Genomic DNA, 20,647 nt, shown 5'->3' with positions numbered 1-20,647 from the left:
GAAGTATGAGTCTAGAAATGCCCCATTGGCCGGTGTGAAAATTGAAAGATTTCCAATTTTGATTTTTTTAATACAGATTGTGATATGGAAAAAAAACATTGCTAATATATTTAAAAAAATACTTTTAATCCCAAAACCTGATTTGAACAAACATTTTCTGGTCAGACATTCTAATAGAGCCATACTAATAATAGAAGTATATTAGGTATATACAGTTCTTGCCACACAGAGTTTTGCACAAACTTCGCTGACTGTCATGGTGGCGTCGGTCTCTGTTCACATTGCAGATTCTGACACTTTGCCCAATGGTTTCTCTAGTGTGTGGGAACAACACAGGCAGACTCTGACATCAACCTGCTGTGTGCTGATTCATAGGCAGGCTAGCAAGAAATAATCTCTGCTAGTCTGCTTGTGAGGCTCCTTTGATCACATGTGGTGCGGAAACCAATCACACCTGATCCCCTCCTGTTTATACTGGATGAAATCTTCTACCCATGCCAGCTATAGGTTCTTATATTTTGGTCTATGATCTTTGGTGTCCCATACTTTCTGGTGAAAGTGTTTGTTTTTTCTTGGAGCAGTTTTGGAGATGCTTCCTTCTTGAATAAGAAAAGAGGCAAACTCCAGCGCTGAAGAGTTGAATTAAAAGTCCATATTTTATTTGTGAAAATATTAAAATCAAGCAAGTTAGGCTATATCATCAAGGAACCAACAGAACAACGCGTTTCGACGCTCAGATCTCAATCAGAACATGATTAAGACCTGAGCGTCGAAACGCGTGGTTCTGTCGGTCCCTTGATGATGTAGCCTAACTTGCTGGATTTTAATATTTTCACAAATAAAATATGGACTTTTAATTCAACTCTTCAGCGCTGGATTTTTCCTCTTTTCTTATACATTGCCGGTGGCCAGACCATTCCGTGCGCAGGACTTCAGGATATACCAGCAAAGTTGATCAGTGAGCTGGACTTTTCTTTTTCCTTGTATATAATTCCTTCTTGCTCCTGTTTTCCTCCTAATCTTTTTGTCTTATTCCTCTGTGTGTCTATGCTGAGTAACAGTTTTGGTTTCCCCTGTCTGTCTATTTCTGTGGGTTTCATCTCCCTCTTGTCCCATCTTTCCCTGGAGGAGGGGGAGAGTCAATAAGATTAGGACTGGTCAGGAGCAGGGCCAGGAAGGAGGCACAAGTCTCTCCACCATTAAAAGTATCCCTGAGCTTTAGGGCCCCCTAGCTTGAGGGTCAGCGTAGGAGCCCCAGTGTCCTGCTATCCCATAGTCATTGTGAAAGTTCCCTTATACACAAGTGTCAGGTCAATAGTGAAAAACGATACATTCCAACAATGATAAAAAACTAAAATGCTGGCCTTTGATCTTGCTAAATACTGGGTATTTCCACAGAACATTTTTTAAAGGGAACCTGTCAGCACTTTTTTGGCCTATAAGTTGCAGTCCCCACCACCGGGCTCTGATATACAGCATTCTAACATGCTGTATATAAGAGCCCAGGCCGTGGGTTTAGCGTAAAAAAACACTTTATAATACTTACCTAACGGTCGTACGGTTGGATATATGGGGCGTCTCCGTTCGCCGGTGCCACCTCTTTTGGCCATCTTTGTTCTCCTACTTATCTAGCCGCGGTGCATGACGGGTCCGACGTCATCCACACTTGCCGGCATTCAGATCCTGAGCAGGGCAGATCAAAGTATTGTAGTGCGCCTGCGCAGGATTGGCGAGTGTGTATGACGTAGCTGCGTCATGCACACAGGCTTCAGAAAGAGGACGAAGATGGCTGAAAGAGGAGGCGTCGGCACCGGAGAATGGAGACACCCATAAGGCCCACCGTGCGACCGTTAGGTAAGTATTATAAAGTGATTTTTATGTTATACCCCCGGCCTGGGCTCCTATATACAGCATGTTAGAATGCTGTATATAAGTGTCCGGTGGTGGTGGCTGCAGCTTATAGGCCAAAAAAGTGGTGACCGGTTCCCTTTAAGCCAAATTTTGACTTTGTCCATGTTTGATGGATCATGAAATACATCCTTGCATGGGATTTTTAAGGACGCATAAAGCAGTTGATGTGGGGAATATTATTAGGTATAGAAGTTCACAGTTCATTCTTGAGGCTAATTATTGTCTGAATTTTATCTAATTTTTTGAGAAACAAATATTTTTGTGTGTCCTTCTGTGAAGATCTGTCTTGGATGAGGAGCATTTTGCGTTATTCATGTTAAAGGGTTAAAGAGCTCAGCCTTGTACGAGCTGGAACCGCTCACATTACTGCGCTCTCCTTCTACACATGCTAATTTAACGTAATCTAAAATCATGTAGCACACACTAAATAACTTAATCTAACATCATCTTACATCTGGTAAAGTTTAGAACAATTCATACGTTCCCCCATAGTCACAACGCATTGAAACGCTACGAACTGATGGACCGTAGACTGCACAATAAAACCGCTCGTTGCTTACACAATAGGAGGAAAGTGTAAAAGTTCCTGGGTTTTGCTTATTTATTGATTTTTCCAAATATCCTACAGAGCTCTTAGTTTTGGATTAGAACAGATATTGCACATAGGGATTTCTTTAATGGAACACTTTATTAATCATGGATTCCAACACGTGACAAGACTCTTATTTGTTTGAATTGGATTTCATGTGGAACAGCCGATGTACAGGAACCTTGTGAAATTAATTTAGGGTTATAGGTTTTTCGGGCCATAATGTGTTTTTTTTTTCTTCTGTATATTGTGGCACCTTAAATTCCTTATTCACATCTTTTCCTGTTTAAGCATATTTGTACTTTTAAAATTGCTACACATTCGGTCAGGAGTTCCAAGATGAGTTTTAGATTTGATTGCTCAGGTTTTGATGAATAAAATGTTATAACTAACTGTTAGGTTTCGATCATCACATAACTTTAAAAAAAAGGGCCAAAAACTCAGTTTATTAACTGCTTGACATGTATATTTATCATTCCCTACAGACATTAGCTGCTTTATAGTCAATGGCCCATTGGCTATAGTAATATGCAACGTAGCCCTTATTCTAATCAATACACGTTGTAACGTACAATGGCAGAGGAAGAGGACAGAAGGCTTCCATTTTATCGTGATTATTGCCCATATCATGCATGGAAATGCACACCAGGGTCCATCCAAGTTTGTAAAGCTATATTAATATAAAAAGAATTAAAACCGCAAGCTATATTTACTTAACAGAGAACAATAGAGGAAAATAGGGTTTTTTTGAGCCGCGCCAATGATCACTTCTCAGGTATTCAGATTAATGGATCTTTATTTTGCACAGGTCTACGCGTTTCTGGAGTCTCAGCTCCCTTCCTCAGGACCATCAGGCATAAGAACACATCACATCAAATCAAGTATATATATATGAGAGATAGAGAGATATATATATATATATATATATATATATAGGTAGATATATATAGGTAGATACACATACGTATATATTTAAAAAGTAATATATGTACTGTGTATATAAAGAACTACAAAAGCCTGGTAGCGCCTTCATCTTACTGGCCGTTGTAAAGACCTGAAGCCTACACATTTCAGCAGAGCCTTATCCATGGAACCATGAATAAGGCTAAATAGAAATGCGTACAGGCCTTTACAACCAAAAATTCATTGATTTTTTTTTCCCTTTTTTTTTTGTTCTTAATACATGGTCATGTTGCCGATTTCAACTTTTACACAATAAAAATGAAGTTTTAATATTTTTTGGGAATCTTGTCCTATTTATCGCTGGATCTTCCTTCCTACTATGATGCTGCTTCTTGCCAGGGCATCTGTGTACTAAGGATCTGGACAGAGGGGTGAGCTGACTTTTTTTTTTCCTCCCTCCTTTTTGTATATGTCACTTTAACCTTAACCTTGACCTTGTCTAACTTCTAGGGTATATCAAAAAGTGCCTAAGCACTAACAGGTAGGTAGTTGCTTCCTACCTGACTGTTCCACCCACCGCTGATCTTTACCGGCACAGACCAGTCACAGACTGCTGCCGGCGATTCAGTGGCTTTCGCTGACATTGTGACAACAGAGCGGTGTCTTCTCATCCAGTCTGCTCTGTAGACGGGGCGGAAGAGCCGACGTCACACTGATTGACAGACGGCTCCCCCAGTGTGTGTCATGCTAGGTACGGGGAAGTACAAAGCAAACTGCGAAAGGGAAGGGAAACCCTGTGTTTTTGGGAAAAAGGAGTTGGTGGCCACTGACCGAACCTACCACTGGTCCCTGGGGTCCCTCCCCACCCTAGATAGGTTCCACACCTATGTGCCAAGCCGGATACCTGACCCTAGGTCTCCCTAGTGCTGAGTCCTAAATAAGGAGCGGTTGAGTTGAGCAATTCGCCAACCCCACTAAACACTAAAGAAGACACAAGGAGGACACACAGGGAAAATGCATGAACTACTTATCCACAGATGACTCAGGTAGAAGTTCAGCAAGATTACAGGAGCCACAAAACAGATGAGAACAAGGCACTTGCTTGCATCCAGAGCTTGGATGAGCTGAATAATATCACCAGCACAAGTCCAGGAAAAATTTGAGTGTTTAAACCCAAGGGGAAATACAGATGATTAGTAGGTTGGCTGGCACAGCTATAGTGGACTCGGGCGCACCTGAGGTCCAGCACGTTTCCAGGGTGCGAACCCAGCTGTAAGTAAAGCAACCAAACTTCACTTCCCTGTTTGGACTGTTTTTTTGCGCTGCGCCTCCACGTTAAACCTTACCTATCCCTGTGGGGAAAGCCCTGCTCATGGAGGGCTCCACCATCCATGCTGCCCCATCCATCACTCCCCAGGGAAGACTGGCAGCAGCGGCCCTACTATCCCTGGCCACGCACCGCGAGTGGCATAGTCGGTCTATTTTTATTATTTTTTCCCTTTTCATTTAAAAACTGTTTGGTGCCCCCGGGTCCAGACCCCTCGAGCCACGGACCACCCGGATCTGAGCAGCTCGGCTGCCCTGGGGCGCGACATTTGTACGTATATACTATATAGGTGAAAAACCCTGCTGGTGGTCATTCAGTTAGTGGCCAGACGGTCCAGGATTTTTATTTTTACTATTATGACTGGTCTTGCTATGTATGAAGGTAATGACCAGCTTCGAACCATATCTACTGTGTTGGATTAAACCTTCGTCTAACCCAGCAGATGGCAATTCCAAGTGGACATTTTCCCCTAAATTATCCTGACACCTAAAATGCTTATTTCCAGTAAATAACCTTTGAATGATCAGTTGGGTTCAACAAATATTAGTATTTAGTGGAAAAAATAAATAATTTGATTTTTTTTTTTTTTTCTTTTTTTTTTTTTTTTTTTACAAATGGCTTTAAATTTGAAAATCATAGTATTGAAACAGTCCATTAATCCTATATCCAGTAGTGTGTAACTTCCAAAAATCTGTTAGGCAATGAGAATACCCCTAAACCTGGACCATCAACCGTGATACGTTCTCAATGCTGCAGGCTACAAATCATTTGTGACAGATCCTTGCAGACAATAAGGCTATGTGCGCACATTGCGTAACTGCATGCGTCTTGCGTCCCCAGCATAATCTATGGAGATTGTGCAGGAGACGTGCGCACGTGGCGTATTAGAGTGCAGCGCTTCTGCTGCTGCCCGGAGCGCGCGTTCTAAGAAGTGACATGTCACTTCTTTCCGGCGCTTTGCCTGCACCCCCCGCCTTGTCTATGGGAGGGGCTGCAGTCAGAGCGCATGAAATCGGCTTTTTTTTTTTTTTTTTTTCCATTACGGACTGTTTCTGCGGCGATTTGAAGCGCACGTGTGCTCTTTAAATCGCTGCAGAAATTTCTGCAGGGCCACTACGCAACGTGTGCACATAGCCTTATAGCGAATAACTTTATATTTCAGACTCCTTTGTGCTTCTGCAAATCACTTTAATAAATAAAAAATTAGGTTGTCGTATCTGAAATATAACTCCAAAGCGCTGGTCACTAGATGTCTGGCTTCTGTATCACTTTCTATGCATTGCTTGTTGTAAAGTGTAATCCGTCTGTATTGACAAAGACCCTAAGACGGATTACATGAAGTGGGGTCAGGGCTTTGTATCTGCTTCTACTCGCCTGTCTTTTTTAAACTACAAAAAGGCGTCTCAGAGTGATGGGCTTTCAGCTCAGGGCAGACAAGCAATACTTTAATGGTAGGAGCAATGCATGCTGGGAAGTGAGAGAAGAGGAAGTTCCAGCACTAATAGTGCTGATAGTATGCTGAGGAAGAGGAAATGCCAACTGAAAGAGTGTGAGAATCTAGACACTTATCCATATTATTTATACCCCTTTTCACATGTAAAGCGCCATGGAATAAATGCTGCTAAAACAATTATTATTATTATTATAAATAAAAAAGCACATTACCAGCATGAGACATGTACATCAGGAGAGCAGACTGTCAGTCATTACATGTCTCACACTGGTAATTCCTTCTTTCATTTAGAATATGCTCTAGAAGCAGATTCTCAGGGAGATCTATGTCCGGCCCATAGATCTTAACAGCTCATTTACATATTCAGAAAAATGTCTAAAGGGGGCTTTACTTGCAACGACATATCTAACGATATGTCGTCGGGGTCACGGAATTCGTGACGCACATCCGGCGTCGTTAGTGACGTCGTTGCGTGTAACAGCTCTGAGCGACTGTTAACGATCAAAAATACTCACCTTATCGTTGATCGTTTCCACGTCGTTTATTTTCAAAATCTCGTTGGTCGTTGTGGACATAGGTTGTTCGTCGTTCCTGAGGCAGGACACATCGCTACGTGTGACACCCCGGGAACGACGAACAGCTTACCTGCATCCTCTGGCAACGAGGTGGGTGTGTCGATAATGCGGCTGCTCTCCTCCTCTCCGCTTCTATTGGACACCTGTGACGTCGCTTCGTATAAAACAGCCTTTATTCCAGAGAAATTCACATCGGATCACAGATATCAAGGTATCATTATTCAGCTTCCTCTGACCTACATGTCTATATAGACGGTTGAGGAGGTTTGATTCTACTGACAAATTCCCTTTAAGTCTATGTTCCCATGATAAGTATTAGGTGAGTTTTTGATGTTGCAGAATTTCTGCATCTATTTGGCAAATTAGGTTACTTGTATTTTTTTTTCCATTGTGCTTTTGCATTTTTTTTACATGCTGTAGTTTTTGTCTATTTTTGGCATGTCATATTTTAAAATAAGTTGCCTTTTTTTACTACTTTGAATTTGGCTTTTCTAAAACTTTATTGATAGTTAGGGTAGGGCCACACAAACATATGGAATTTGATGCGAGATGCTAATGACCCTTGACTCCTGCTCTGTTGCGAGCACAAGCCGAGTGTCATTATACTGTGATGCGATCCTGCGATCGGATCTCAGCTGTGGAGGAGAGGGAACAATTAATCTCTCCATCTCCTCCATTGTCAGCTGATGTGTATATCGCACTGCACTCTGATGTCATCCGACTGCAGTCCGATATTTCTCTCACCCCCATAGACTTGTATGGGTGCGAGTGACACTGCTCTCACTGACACTCACAGTATGCTGCAATTACTTTCTCTGTGCAATTCCACCTGAGAACAAAAATCACGGATGGGAACTGCCTGATAGAGTAACATTGGTCCGAGTAGAATGCGATTTTACCGCATTCCACTTGTCCGATTTTACTTGTCGTGTGTCCTAGGCCTTATATTCGAGGTACATTCGTATGTAGTGCGTTTCCACAGCTGAAGCACATTAAAAACACGTGCCTTCTTTTTTTTTTTTTTCTTTGCAGATTTTTTGCATCTAATTCAATTCTATGGAGAAAATCTGCACCTAAAACTCACTGTATCCACAGAAAGAGAAATTGTCATGTTGTGGATTTAAAAAAAAAAATGCACCAAAAGTCAGATTACGCAGTGTAAAAAAAAAAAAAAAAAGGGAAAAGTGAGCACAAGATTTCTATAAATCTCATCTATTTTGTTGTCACTGTAAAGTGTGTAATATTTTGCACAGCAAAAGTATCAAAAACACCCCAAAAACTCATTGTGAGACAATCCTGTTGGATTTATAAAGTGGAGTGACTTACAAGACTGAAATACTGATACGACGGTCGGAACAGGCTCGGACATTGTGACAAGCACGTTTCGCAGGTATCACTCCACGGTGTTACCAACTTGTCTCCTTGAACTCTTCTTCATCAATATGACATTACGCAGTCTGAACACGGGGATCACAATCAGCCGTAATTATCTGCTACAAGTTTCCCTTGCATAAAATTTCGTGTCTATTCTCTTTTTCAGTTTCCATTGCAAGACGTGTACAAGACCCCTTAGCTGAGCTGGTGAAAATTGAGCCCAAACACATTGGCGTCGGCATGTACCAGGTAAGGCTATGCCAACTGTTTGATCTTTGTAATTCAGCGGCAAAATGTTTAAGGTATAACAGAAAAGTATCAAACTTTTTATTTAATGCATTTTTGTAATAGAAAAGTATAATAAATAAATATAATATATAAATATCATATACATTTTTATACTTAGTGCATTTGAAAAAAATATTTACAAAATGTTAAAATATATTCTGAAATTTCAATTTTGATTTGTATACCGTAATCCTTTTTTTTTAATAGTATAATTTACAGAAAAGGTCTAATAAAAATAACCAGGCTTGCACACAGACCAATTAATAATCTATTAAAATGACAAGTCTGGGTTTGTAACCCGATATTCCGAGGTTTCACAGTTCAAAGACATTTATACGTCTCATCAGTCGTCATCCAAGCTTGTATCGCTTTGTCTTTGAAGGGAAGAATGCAGATTTTTATTTTTACAATAATCGCTTGTGATCAGCTTAAATAAAATTAAAATAATTATTATTATTATTAGATATAGCAATAATTATATCTATTCTACCTGTGCTTTGCACAGCAAAAAAAAAAAAGGTGATTAAGTTGGAAATTAAAAGATATATTTCTTGTAAATATTTATCTCCTTACCATCGCTGCCTATATTCAGTTTTGAACTTTGTTTTTTTTCTTCACCTGTTCCGAGAGTCATAAAGTAATTAATTTTTCATTCACATGACCATATGAAGGCTCGTTTTTTCTGGGGCAAGCTGTAGTTTTTTTCCATATAATGTCCAGGAAAATGGGGAGAAAAAACAATTTAAGTATAGTAAAGAACCCCAAACCCCCAATTCCACCATTGCAGAAATCCGATGTTCAGTTTGCTGTAAAAATGACCTGGCGATATGATTCTGGGTCAATAGGTTGGTAAGATGGAGGCGTTACCAGGCTTTTGTAGTTCTTTATACACACAATATATATCGTATTTTTGTTATTTTTTAAATATATACGTATGTATGTATATGGAAGCTTGTGTGTGTATGTGTGTGTGTGTGTATATATATATATATATATATATATATATATATATATATATATGTGTGTATATATGTGTGTATGTAGTTAAAAATAATTCAGGATTAAGTTAAAGCAAAAAATATTGGATTGTCATCATTTTTGGAAACCCAATACTTTTATTTTTCCATCTATGTACCTTTTTTACCTTTTTTTTTTTTTACATTATGACCTGTAGTTTTGATGGAAATCTTGTGCACATATTATACTTTGTTTGCTTTTTGTTGCATTTTTTTTTTAAGTACCGTATTTTTCGCTTTATAAGACGCACCTGATTATAAGACGCACCCCCAAATTTGGTGAAGGAAAAGAGAATTTTTTTTTTTAATGTTAAATGGGGTCCATCTTATAATGCCAGTGTCCATCTAACAAATCATATAGGGTATATGTCCCTCATAGCCCCCCATCCTAAAATTAGCCTCCTTAATCTGGATATGGCCCCCTTATATTGAATATAGCCCCCTTGTGATGGCACACGTTCCCATGTGCTGCCTATGGCCCCCTATGGATTGCATACATTCCCCTGTGCTGCCTATGGCCCCCTGTGGATTGCATACATTCCCCTGTGCTGCCTATGGTCCCCTATGGATTGCACACGTTCCCCTGTGCTGCCTATGGCCCCCTATGGATTGCATACATTCCCCTGTGCTGCCTATGGTCCCCTATGGATTGCACACGTTCCCCTGTGTTAGATAGTGCCCCCATGCTGCTGCCCATGGCCCCTATAGATCGCACAAGTCCCCCTGTGTTAGATATCGCCCCCATAGTGCTGCCCATGGCCCCTATATAGATCGCACAAGTCCCCCTGTGTTAGATATCGCCCCCATAGTGCTGCCCATGGCCCTTATAGATCACACAAGTCCCCCTGTGTTAGATATCGCCCCCAGGATGCTGCCCATAGTAAAATAAAACACTCTTTCCTTACCTCCTCCAGCTCTGATCTCCCTCCTGTCTCCCTCCTGTCTCCCTCCGTGCTTCTCTTCCTCTACTTCCTGGTTCTCGGTGCGGTCATGTGATCGGCACAGCAGGCTGAGCTCTCTGCGTGCCTGATCACAGTGGAAGCAGGGACACGGGGAGAAACGCTGCAGGGGTAAGTAAAGCTTTTTTATTTTAGGATGAGCAGCAGCCTGGGGGCCATATCTAACACAGGGGGGAGCATGTGCCATCACAGTGGGACACAGGCTCATTTAATATGCACCGCTCCCCCAGCCCCTCACTGCGTGCGATTTCAGCACCACCGGAGATGGACAGCGGCCATTCATATTATATGAGCGGGAGCAGGAGATCAAAGCTGCCGCCGCAGCGTTCACCTGCCCCCAGCAGCGCCCCCACCTCCCCTGGACCCTGCAGTGTGTATATATATAACCCCCCCCCCGTATATTCGGCTTATAAGACGCACCCCCTACTTTCCCCCAAAATTTGGGGGAACAAAAGTGCGTCTTATAAAGCGAAAAATACGGTAGGTGTTGCGACCGACAAATGTCAATTCCTGCAGTTTAATTTTTATTTTTTTATAGGTTTAATAATTTTAATGTTTTTTGTAATCTGTAATTTTTTTTTATTTCTTTATTAGTAACCTGAGAAATGGGGCATGATTTTAACTTTTATTTTTTATTATCCTTTGATTGCTTTTTATTACATTTGTTTTAAAGGAGGTATTTTCGGCAGTTTAAATTTTATTTTTTCATGGGTTTAATAATTTAATATTTTGCCGAATCTCCAATATATTTTTTTTTAATTTCCTTATTAGTAACTGGAGAAAATGGGGATGATTCGACATTTTATTTTTTTATTATACTTTGATTACTTTTTATGGCATTTTTTTTGAAGGAGGCGTTGCAACTGACAAATGTCAATTGCTACAGTTTAATTTTTATTTTTTTCATAGGTTTAATAATCTAATATTTTGCGGAATGTCCGATTATCAATTTTTTAAAAATTTCTTTATTAGTAACTGGAGAAAAGGGGATGATTTGAACTTTTTATTATGCTTTGATTTGCTTTTTATTGCATATTTATTTATTTATTTTCAAAGGAGGCGTTGCGACTGACAAACGTCAATTCCAACAGTTTAATTTTTATTTTATTTTTTCATAAGTTTAATAATTTAATATTTTGCAAAATTTCCGATATAATTATTATTATTTTTTTTTTTATTAGTAACTGGAAAAAAGGGGAACGATTTGAACTTTTACTTTTTATTATACTTTGAATGCTTTATATGGCATTGCGACTAACGTGAATTCCGACAGTTTAATTTTTCTTTTTTCATAAGTTTACTAATTTAATATTTTGCAGAATCTCCAATATCATTTTTTTAAAAAATTTTTATTAGCTGCTGGAGAAAAGGGAGATGGTTCAAACTTTTATTTTTCTAATATTTTGACATGAATATTATCTCTTCAGTAATCGGATCTAGTTCAGACACCGGATGTCTATATAATTTATTTCAGTCTGTGTACTTTTGCCATCGATATCTGGTTTCAGTGTAGACGTGATATCGTGGTGAGGCTGGCTAATGCTAATTGATTAATGGCCGGACACTTCTATATAATCCCACACAGTTGTTAACATATTTATTATATGTATATACACACACCGGTCATTTGTAGCATTTAAATGGCATACTTGTTCACATGGGTTATTAATTTTGTTAATGCAATATTGAAGCTTTCAGGACTCCGAGCTATTGATGAATGTGACCCTTTCAAGAATACATAGAGGGGACTTTGATTTTACAGTCCATCGTAGAAAAACATCGGCGGTCATGTGGTTTTTGGAGATCTGCACATGTTCTGTTTTTACTAATGAACATGTGAACCCATAAATTATTACTGGGCAATGATGTGTTATTATGGGGAGCAGACGCTTGTTTTTATAATTCGCACTCACTATTTTAATCGGAGTTTTGTTTATTAAACAAACAAATGGGAAGGAAAAAAAAAGTATAAAAAAAGCAATTTACAACAATTTTTTAAAAATTTCTGTAAGGTGGAATAAAATAAATCAGCTTTGTTGGAAAAAAAAACTACCATTTTTTTTTTTAGGATCTGATATTCACGAGCTTTCTAGTTACAGGCCCCAGTATAGTCAGATTTGGCCCTTTTTTTGGTAAACTACAGAATGTATGTGGCAAAAGTGTCCACAGCCTGTAAAGAGGATCCTAGAGATCAGCAGATAGATTTGTAAGTAATCACATTTTTAGAAATTTCCCAATAACAAATATTTATCAGAAAGGAGTTAGAAAAGAAACAAAAAAACCTCCTTGTCCATCCTCATACCACTCTCAATAGTCCTCAGATTTCTTCACAAGACCCCGTGCCATCATGTAGGATGAAACCAGCACCGGTGAGGGGGGTTATGGAGAAGGCACAGGAGAGGAGAATATAAGATTGAGGCCTAAGACACACGGCGAGAAAAACGGTGCGAGTGGAGTGCGATAAAACATCGTATTCCACTCGGACCAATATTAGCCTGTGTGTCAGCACACATGAGCGATTATTTTCTCAGCCCTAATCGGACCGAGAAAATAGTCGCAGCATGCTGCGGGTGTAATGCAAGACTCTTTCTCTCACACTTATTCAAGTGTATGGGGCGAGAGAAAAATCGCACTGCACTCGCAGTACACCAGTGTACCGCGAGTGCAGTGCGAGAATGGAGGAGAGGGAGATAAAATCCCTCCCATCCGCCGCACTGGCCCGCCCCTCCTCAGCACTGGCCCACCCCTCCTCTGTGCCGGGGATCGCACTAGTGCCCCTTGTGGCCCCGGCCTTATTGTTAATTCCATTACGACAGATTTGATTTACACCAAATTCATTCGATGCAAAACAAATTTTCTGATTGGTTTTGTGCTAATCTACTGAAGTCCAAATTATTATTATTATTTATTACTATAGCGCCATTTATTCCATGGCGCTTTACATGTGGAAAGGGGTAAACACAGACAAGTACAATAATCATAAACAAAACACGGCACAGACAGGTACAGGAGAAGAGAGGACCCTGCCCACGAGGGCTCACAGTCTACAAGGGATGGGTGAGGATACAGTAGGTGAGGGTAGAGATGGTCGTGCGGTGCTATATTTCTACAAATATATTAAAAAGACTGACCCGCACATCCAACAGGTGTGAACAGGTGCTAGCTGAAAACACAATATAGCTACAAAAACACATATAGCTGCACTCTAGAATGCTAACAATAAATTGCGTTACTGCTATAGGAATATTTGAAAAAAATAAATATTTAGCTATGTATCGGCCAATGCACGTGATCCTGGTAACCAGCAACAAGGTGATATCTAATACACCGGGACCCTAACTTAAATGCGTTAAAATCTCCATATTTGGGCAGAAAATATCCAACTATAGCAGTAATGCAATTCCAGAGTTCTTCTATTCATCATTAGCATTCTAGAGTGCAGCTGTTTGTATTTTGAAGGCCAATTTGTAGTCACGGCTCCTCGTAGGCGTGTTTTAGAAAATAGCTATAATTCAGGAACAGGTTTTCTTAGCATTTTGCTCTGTGCTGTTTATCTGTTTATTCCTTCTAGAAATGTATAGGTTGATAAATTGTTGATACCTTGTGAGCCGGTCTCCCTACACATTCTCTGCAGCTCACTCAGTCCGGGTAGGCTTCTATGACAAGGGATATAGCAACACCCACTTGTCAATTTATTCATACATTTGTAGAAAGACTAACAGAACGGCAATATACGTCTAAAGGCCACTTTACAGACCGCGGCATCGCTAACGATGTTGCTCGTGAAATCACCCGCCCCCGTCGGTTGTGCGTCACGGGCAAATCGCTGCTCGTGGCGCACAACATCACTTACACCCGTCACACGGAATTACCTACCAAGCGACGTCGCTGTGGCCGGTGAACCACCTCCTTTCTAAGGGGGAGGTTCGTTTGGCGTCACAGCAGCATCACTAAGCGGCCGCCCAATAGAAGCGGAAGGGCGGAGATGAGCGGCCGGAACATGCCGCCCACCTCCTTCCTTCCTCATTGCAGGCGGCCGCAGGTACGACTAACAACTTGCGTTCTGCAACAGCAACGATATTTGGGATTAGAACGACGTGTCAACGATCAACGATATGGTGAGTAATTTTGATCGTTAACGGTCGTTCCTGCGTTTCACACTCAACGACGTTGCTAACGAGGCTGGATGTGCGGCACGAATTCCGTGACCCCAATGACATCCGTTAGCGATGTCGTTGCGTGTAAAGCCCCCTTAAAAATAGAGGCTCCAGAATTGTTTTCTTTTATGGTGAACTCTCAAATATTTATTAAAACAGATATGTCAGCAGATCTACCAGGTCCTCAATAATTAGGAAGCTCTGTACATGTGCAAACTAAGCAGTAATAAACTTGCTACTGTATATGTTTTAGGGTTTTTTAGTTTAGAAATGAAAGACAACATTTGACTTATTAGTAAAAAATATTTTCTCAGCTAAAAAGCACTAAACAGAGATAAGGCATAAAAATAAATATGGGATGATCTTGCCCTCACTGTGTGTGCATTCTTCTGCGTGTTCCTGACAGTCTTGTAGTAATTCTGCAGAAAACACTAGGGTTAATTTCTTGCTGGCCTCTTCTTTCTATTGGACGGAGCTTAAAGGGATCCGGTCACGTGTATAAACGCTATTAATATTCAACCTCATATCTGCAGGTTAATTGCATTTGAAACCTGCCCCGGCGCCTGCACATTAAATCACGCTGCTGGGAGGAAAAGAACTTTAACCCTTCCAGCAGTATTCGGGTTTCAGTCACAGTAGCGGTTTCGGCTGCAGGTTCAGTCACTGCTTGTGTATTGAGAGCAGTGGCTTTAAACACGCTCCCCACTGAATGACACCCGGGTCTAATGCTGAGCGACTGTCACTGTAGAGGTGCAATTACAGCCAACACTTTCCATACATAGAGCCGGGACTAAACCAGAATCGGCACCTTACTCACAACTGAAAACCGAACTCTGCAGGGAGGATTAAAGTTCTTTTTTCTCCTGGCAGCACAGTTTAATGTGCCTGCAGGGACAGAGCAGGTTTCACATGCTATTACCCTGCAGATTAACCCCAAATCTGCAAGTTAATAGCATTTTTACACGACAGGTTCCCTTTAAAGGGATAATTTCATGTTATCAAATTGCTTTAGTTAGCATGAAAATAAGCACATATGTAACTTTCTTATTCTATCTGCTTTCATTCATCTGCTGTAAGAACTTTTATCTTGCATAGTGTACAGCTGGTTTCTAAGCAGCTCAGCCACCAAAACCAGAGTGTGCACTATAGCTGCATTCCAGAAGAGGCGTTAACTCCTAAGATCCCATTCAGTTCTTTTCAGCCCATTGATTTCTATACTGCAGTGTTAACTGCTCACCTCCTTTCCCATCCCTTTCAGTTCCTGACTAAAGTGCTCTTAAGGCCCCGTCACACACAACGAGATTGCTAACGAGATCGTTGCTGAGTCACAGTTCCTGTGACGCAGCAACGATCTCGCCAGCAATCTCGTTATTTGTGACACCTACCAGCGATCAGGCCCCTGCTGTGAGATCGCTAGTCGTTGTGGAATGGTCTGGACCATTTTCTTCAAAGGCGATGTCCTTCTGGGCAGGACACATCACTGTGTTTGACGCTGTGTGAGAGGGTCCCAATGACCGCCGAGATCGTTATACAGGTCGCTACTGCATCGTTGGTGAGGCTTGACTTTGTGACATCTCACCAGCGACCTCCCAGCGACTTACCAGCGATCCTTATCAGGACGTAACGTTGTCGGGATCGCTGGTAAGTCGTTGTGTGTGACTGGGCCTTTAGCTTAGCAGTTTCCAGAGTACTCTTAATCATGGCTCTCACTTTCCTTAGCCGTGTTCTTGTTCAAAGGCCCTGTTATCTCTAAATGTTAAATTTACTTATAGCAGTGAGAGCTCAGAACAAAAATGGACAGACCATATGTAGCAGGACGGAGCGCCTGAACAGAACTGTTACTAAAGCAGGAGCACCTGCCCCCTAAGCCTACAGCAAAGGGGAAGGGTGGGGGGCTTTTGCTGCAGAATTGTGAATGGTGGTTCATGTATTGTCTTTCTACATGCATTGTTTTCTATTGTAATCCTGCCTGTGATGATTATAACATGACTGCTAAGAAGTGATCTCTATAGAAGAGAAACTCTCAGTTACCAGTGTGGAAACGAATATCACGATTACTTTTTCATATGTATCATGATATAGAGAATTAGAAACCATTTGAGCATGCATTGCTGGGATAATTTTTTTTTTGTGAATTTTTTGGTTTTTGTTCCTTTTAAAATATATGTCTGCATCTGCTCTCTTGTTTTACTTTCCATCCTGCTTGTAAAAGGTACAATCTGGACAGTGAGCAGATCTAATAGCATTCTTTTGGATAGGAGGAGTTTATAGAGTACAAACAATACTTCGTGCTTTTTATTATTTTTTTTTTTTTATTATTGTACAAAAAAATATGCATTCATTTTAGACAGATCTCAAAACAGCTGATCGGTGGGATTTCTAGGTGTGACACTGACCTGATCTTGATTAATTAGTAATGGAGATGACCGGATCGCTTAGCACAACACAGGTCCACGGTCTGGGTCAGTGTTCTTTGACCATAAAAAAGCGCTGCAAAAATGTCTTTACCCGTCGGAATCCCATGCTGAGCTTTTGCTTAGGCAGACTGGTGAAATCTCACCTGTGCGCCGTACAGATGAATTAATGCCAAGTCTGCTAAAGTTTAGGCCGTGATTTAACCTATAATCCTTAACCAAGATTCTGCAAAAACACTAGTTCATGCCTTCATCATCTCCCACCCCAAATACTGCAACCTACTGCTCTGTGGCCTCCCTTCCAACACTCTTGCACCCCTCCAATCTATCCCAAACTCTTCCACCTGATTATTTCACCTCTATTCTCACTATTCCCCAGCCTCTCCACTCTGCCAGACCCTTCACTGGTTTCCCATTGCCCAAAGACTGCATTTCAAAACCCTAACCATGACATACAAAGCCATCCACAACCTGTCTCCTCCCTGCATCTGTGACCTAGTCTCCCGGTACTTACCTACACGTAACCTCCGATCCTCACAAGATTTCTCCCGTGCTTCCCCCATACTCTGGAACTCTCTAGCACAACATACTCAGACTCTCACCAACCGTGAAAACCTTCAAAAGGAACCTGAAGACCCACCTCTTCCAACAAGCCTACAACCTGCAGTAACCCTCAATCCAGTTTACCACTGTGCAACCAGCTCTACCCTCACCTACTGTATCCTCATCCATCCCCTGTAGACTGTGATTCCTCACGGGCAGGAAAGTCCGGGGTCATGCGCACTGAGCCGAAATCCAGCATCAGACGTGATAGCGGCGGAAAGGTGAGTGAGATCATCCTGTGACGCCGCACATTCATTAACATGATAGCACGCCTACAGGGGTGTACTAACATGCTAATGGAGCCGACTAGCAAGGGAAGCAACGCCGAGGGGACTAGTCCCTGACCTCATTAGCATACGATATAAGATCTTTAGAAATACTTTTTCTAAAGATCTCTTTAACTATGCTAGTGTATACAGGGACAGTTAAGCAGGGATTAGCAATATACATCCAGAACTGCTCGTGGTTCTAGGTGCACATTGGACCTGACAGGTTCCCTTTAAATAAAAAAAAACAACAACCATAAAACAATAAATAAAAAAAGTGAATGTTGGAAGCTTCTTTAATTTCCTATGACATTTTCATGTTATTCTTAAGGGTACTTTACACACAACGATATCGCTAACAATATATCGTCGGGGTCACGTCGTTAGTGACGCACATCCGGCGCCGTTAACGATATCGTTGTGTGGGACACCAAGGAGCGACGATTAACGAGCGCAAAAGCGTCAAAAATCATTGATCGTTGACACGTCGCTCCTTTTCTTAATATCGTTGGTGGTGCATGCCACTGGTTGTTCGTCATTCCTGCGGCATCACACATCGCTGTGTGTGACCACTGCAGGAACACGAACATCTCCTTACCTGCGTCCACCGGCAATGAGGACGGAAGGAGGTGGGCGGCATGTTCCGGCCGCTCATCTCCGCCCCTCCTCTGCTATTGGGCGGCCGCTTAGTGACGCCGCTGTGACAATGAACGAACTGCCCCCTTAGAAAGGAGGCGGTTTGCCGGTCACAGCGACATCGCTAGGCAGGTAAGTATGTGTGACGTGTCTTAGCGATGTTCTGCGCCACGGGCAGTGATTTGCCCGTGACACACAACCGACGGAGGCGGGTACGCTCGCTAGCGATATCGATATCGCAGCGTGTAAAGTGCCCTTCGGTCTTCTGTACAATTTCAGACTCTATATCTGTGTATCTCCCAGGGTGTCCTGAATCCCTTGACACACGGCAGGATTTTTCTTTCCTCTTAGTAAATCTTTATTAGCCTAATTCTGGCTTCAAACTGCGTTTTTTTTTTTCTTCCCAACAGTGATAGGAAATATTGTTTTAGAGACGGAATTCATATTTTATTAGAGAATGATCATTATCCGCGACCTTTCCCGGGATCGGCTCGATAAACACTCCATCTTGTCTGTCAGTCATTGTCTAGAGTTTCATCTCTGCCCTTCTTTTCCTTCCATGACGTAGCGTGATTTCTATGAATTCGATGTTGTAGCTACTCCGAGCAGAAAATTAAAAGTCTCTTAATCCCGACTTACGTTGTTTGCTTTCACAACTGTAAGTCATAAGTAATTAATTTTCTTTGGAAAATTAGTTGGGTTACCATTCCCAGTAGCATCATTTGTTGACACAGGGTTATAGATCGGTTAATATTTTTCTTCTGCGCATTGGCCTCAACTTTGCGAGACCTTAAATAAAAGCAAATATACACAAGTTCAACGGCAAATAATTCCCTCTTATTCCAGATGAATGTTGTCTTTATTTTTTACCATCCAGAAAATATGATTTCTCGAGTGACGTGTAAACCCCAGGATTGAACTCCCAACCTGTAAGGAAATGAATTTTTGTTTTCGAATTATGACCAAAAAAAAAGGTCTTTAGAAATCTGTCAGTCAAGGCTTTAATACAAGCCTTCCTCGTGTTTGTTATTCTTGCCGTTGGAAGGTCTACGACTCCTTTGTTTTGTGGTTTGTGCATCGTGTCACTTGCCTGTCATCTCGTGCTAAAATATAAGTCAAAGCTTTACAAATTATGGAAAGGTTATGTTCTGCGAGGATTGTACGAGTCACCTGAAATCACTTCACTAGGTTTGCGGGGTATGTAAGCCTCTAAACACAAATTGGCCTCCATAAAGACACTTAATTAATAATATTTCGGTTTAGTTGCAGGAATAACCGCCCCTTGAGCAACAGGTGATGGGAGTCATATGCAGATGATATTCTGCAAAGGCTTGGAGTGAGAGAGGTTTTTTTTTGGCCCCTCTATCTTCTATAATATATTTAAAAAGGCAAATTCCTTCTTTTCTCATTAAAAAAAAAAAAAGTTTAAGATGTGGAAAAAAAACCCCTAAGAGAACCATAGATATCACTGCCCCTTTCGGGAACAACTTCAACTATGAAAGGAAATCAGTCACCAGATTTTTGCTGTGTAATCTGAGAATAGCATTATGTAGTCATGTCTCACTTGGTGGCCTGCTTGCTGTCATTTTGATAAAAAGTTTTTTTCCGCTGGAAATCTAGCAGAGCTCAGAATCCGGAGATCTTTAATTAAATCTTTATTTTTATATAGCGCTAACATATTCCGCAGCACTTTACATACATCAGGAACACTGTCCCCATTGGGGCTCAAAATCTAAATTCCCTATCTGTATGTCTTTGGAGTGTGGGAGGAAACTGGAGAACCCGGAGGAAACCCATGTTAACACGGGGAGAACATACAAACTCCTTGCAGATGTGTATAAACCCATGTCCTGTGGTGTCCGGCTATAGAAGGTCACAGCGTTTGGCTGCGCGAACTGCTCCCTGACCTTCTATTATTCCTGCTTAGTGTATATGGTATCTTATGTATCTCCTCTGCTTGATTTTTATCCGTTTCCCTTTAGGACCCTGCGGAGTTATTTCAGCTGTTTTCATCAGCAGTTCCCTTTGTGTCCTTAAATACCCTCATTCCCTTCTTGTCTGTGCTGGTGATAGGTTTAATACCCTTAACAAGTCCTCCGTGCAAGCAGTCGACTTGTATTCATCTGGAGAAAGGTTGTTGCAGTTACTCTCTCTGAGTCATCTGGAGATAAGTTAT

General features: G+C 41.3%; 1 protein-coding gene across 1 annotated transcript in view; it reads left to right on the top strand.

Moving 5' to 3' along the window:
• SRBD1 (S1 RNA binding domain 1) overlaps positions 1-20,647 on the top strand; it is a 342,086-nt gene that overhangs the window by 227,656 nt on the left and 93,783 nt on the right. Inside the window, 1 exon segment of the mRNA XM_075338030.1 lies at positions 8,299-8,381. Coding sequence (XP_075194145.1) covers positions 8,299-8,381 — 83 coding nt within the window.

Source organism: Anomaloglossus baeobatrachus, chromosome 3, assembly GCF_048569485.1.
Source record: "Anomaloglossus baeobatrachus isolate aAnoBae1 chromosome 3, aAnoBae1.hap1, whole genome shotgun sequence".
Classification (NCBI taxonomy): Eukaryota; Metazoa; Chordata; class Amphibia; order Anura; family Aromobatidae; genus Anomaloglossus; species Anomaloglossus baeobatrachus.
This window is presented reverse-complemented; position numbering and strand designations above follow the sequence as displayed.